The following is a 2366-nucleotide window of genomic DNA, read 5'->3' as shown; positions in this document are numbered from 1 at the left end:
GTTGACCTTGTTTATTGTTGCTGGGACCAGTCTTCTTCCGTGGTTGGCTGCGGCGTTGAATCCTGCGGTTTGGTTGTCACTGGTGGACGCTGCTTCCCTCCTATTCTCCCCAATGTTGCTGGAGTGGGACCAGCAACAATAAACAAGGTCAACGAAGCAGCGAGTTTAAACATACACCACCAGGTAACCACCGGAGACGAAGAAGACATCACATTAGGTACGGCTATGATTAAGTTTATTAACAAATCAGGGTTAGAAATTAAGGCTAGGGCACTCTGCGACAATGGTTCGCAAGTTAATTTAATTTCCCAAACCATTGTCAATCAACTAGAAGAGAAACCGTTTCCCGAACGCACAAATTTCATAGGCGTAGGGGGAAACACGTTAGGAACATCTCTCGGGGAAATCATGTTGCCAATAAGGTTAAGGAATGGCGATGTTTTATTTAATAAGTTTTATGTAGTTAAGAATATTACCCATTATGCTCCGCAAGCCATCGGTCGGAAATGGAATGAATTATCAGATAGATTGGCGGATGAAAACTATGACCGACCAGGGAAAATTCACGCACTACTGGGAGCAGGAATCTGGATCCGGATAATTGAACCAGAGGTTATAACCTCCAAGGATCGGTTGTCAATCGCACATGGTTCCAAACTGGGCTATATTATCTTCGGAACCAAGATGAATTCAGCGAAAAGCGTTCATCCGTATATTGGCTCCATCAGTAAGGGAGAGTCACATCAAAGGCTCATGGATCAGATACAACGACTTTGGGAAGTAGAAGAACTTCCGCAAAATACTAAACGCACTCCGGAAGAAGAGTTATGCGAAAAAATCTTCAGTCAACAACATTCCAGGAATCAAAACGGCAGATATATCGTGAGAATACCGTTCAACGAAAAACTAAGAGACTTAGGAAAGTCCAAGAAACAAGCATTGCACCAATTCTTTGCAATGGAGGGAAGGATGAAAAGGAATCCTGAGTTCGCAGCCAGATACAAGGCCTTCATGAGTGAGTACGAGACACTTGGACATATGGAGGAAATCTGGGACAAACAGGAATCAGGCTACTATACCCCGCATCATGGAGTTATTTCAGCGGCAAAATTTAGAGTTGTGTTCAACGCATCGGCCAAAACTACAACGGGAATCTCCCTGAACGAGACGCAGCTGATTGGAGAAAAGCTGCAACGCGACTTGTTTTTCATTTTATTAAACTTTCGTAGGTACAGGTACGGAGTCACCGCTGATATTGAAAAGATGTACCGACAGGTGTTGATACATCCAGACGACCGCAAGTACCAGAAAATTCTATGGCGAGCAAATGAATCGGAGCCCATTAGAACGTTTCGACTGAAAACTGTTACTTACGGGCAGACGTGCGCACCCCACTGTGCTATTAGAACTCTGATTCAATGTGCAGAAGATAACGTGACACGCTTCCCCATGGGGGCCAGCATTGTAAAACAATGCTTCTACGTAGATGATTTGTTGACTGGAGCAGATGACTTGAGCGGAATCAACAACATTAAAACCGAAATCACCGTGTTACTACAGGAGGGTGGATTTCCGATAACCAAATGGAAAACGAACGGTGAATTTTATGAGAACGTTGAATTAAAAAATCAAGAAGGAGAATCTGTTCTCGGATTGTTCTGGAGCCTACATAATGACACATTTTTCTATAAACTGAGAGAAGAAAAAATCAAGTCAAATTGGATTTGGACGAAACGAAAAATCCTCTCAAAAATTGGTCAAATGTATGACCCAAATGGATTTTTAGGTCCAATCGTGATGAGAGGTAAAATGATGATCCAAGATTTATGGCGGGATAAATTAGACTGGGATGAGGAAATAACCGGTTCGATGAAGGAGAAATGGGAAAAGTTCAACGCCGATTTGACCAACATCAAATTTATCTCTATCAGCAGGTGGTTAGGTACGCAGGGAACATCCAACTTACAATTGCATGGTTTCTGCGACGCCTCGGAAAAGGGCTATGGAGCCGTTCTTTACGCAAGAACAAAATTCAACGGGAAATATAGAATTGAACTTGTGGCATCGAAATCAAGAGTGGCTCCATTGAAGGCCACTACTATTCCACGATTGGAACTATGTGCAGCAAGTTTATTGGTAAACTTGATTGAGGTAATTCAACCAATGTTTGAAACCAACGAAGTTGAAATTCTGTGCTGGACTGATTCACAGATCGTTTTGCACTGGTTAGCAAAATCTTCAATTTCATTGAAGACTTATGTTGCAAATAGGGTATCCAACATTCAAACCAAAAACGAGAAATTTGGTTTAAAATGGAGTTGGATTTCAGGGCAGCAAAATCCAGCAGATTTAATTTCAAGGGGAAC

General features: G+C 42.3%; 1 protein-coding gene across 1 annotated transcript; it reads left to right on the top strand.

Moving 5' to 3' along the window:
* Window positions 1-1449: 1449 nt before the first annotated feature.
* LOC129572709 (uncharacterized) lies at window positions 1450-2225 on the top strand (the record flags this gene model as incomplete). The annotated part of the gene is made up of 2 exons (XM_055452725.1): window positions 1450-1597; window positions 1787-2225. Coding segments are annotated over exons 1-2 (587 nt in total), but the record flags the coding sequence as incomplete, so codon positions are not given.
* Window positions 2226-2366: the final 141 nt, after the last annotated feature.

Source organism: Sitodiplosis mosellana, unplaced genomic scaffold, assembly GCF_009176505.1.
Source record: "Sitodiplosis mosellana isolate CC-2019 unplaced genomic scaffold, AAFC_SMos_1.0 Smas_scaffold_5421, whole genome shotgun sequence".
Lineage (NCBI taxonomy): Eukaryota > Metazoa > Arthropoda > Insecta > Diptera > Cecidomyiidae > Sitodiplosis > Sitodiplosis mosellana.
This window is presented reverse-complemented; position numbering and strand designations above follow the sequence as displayed.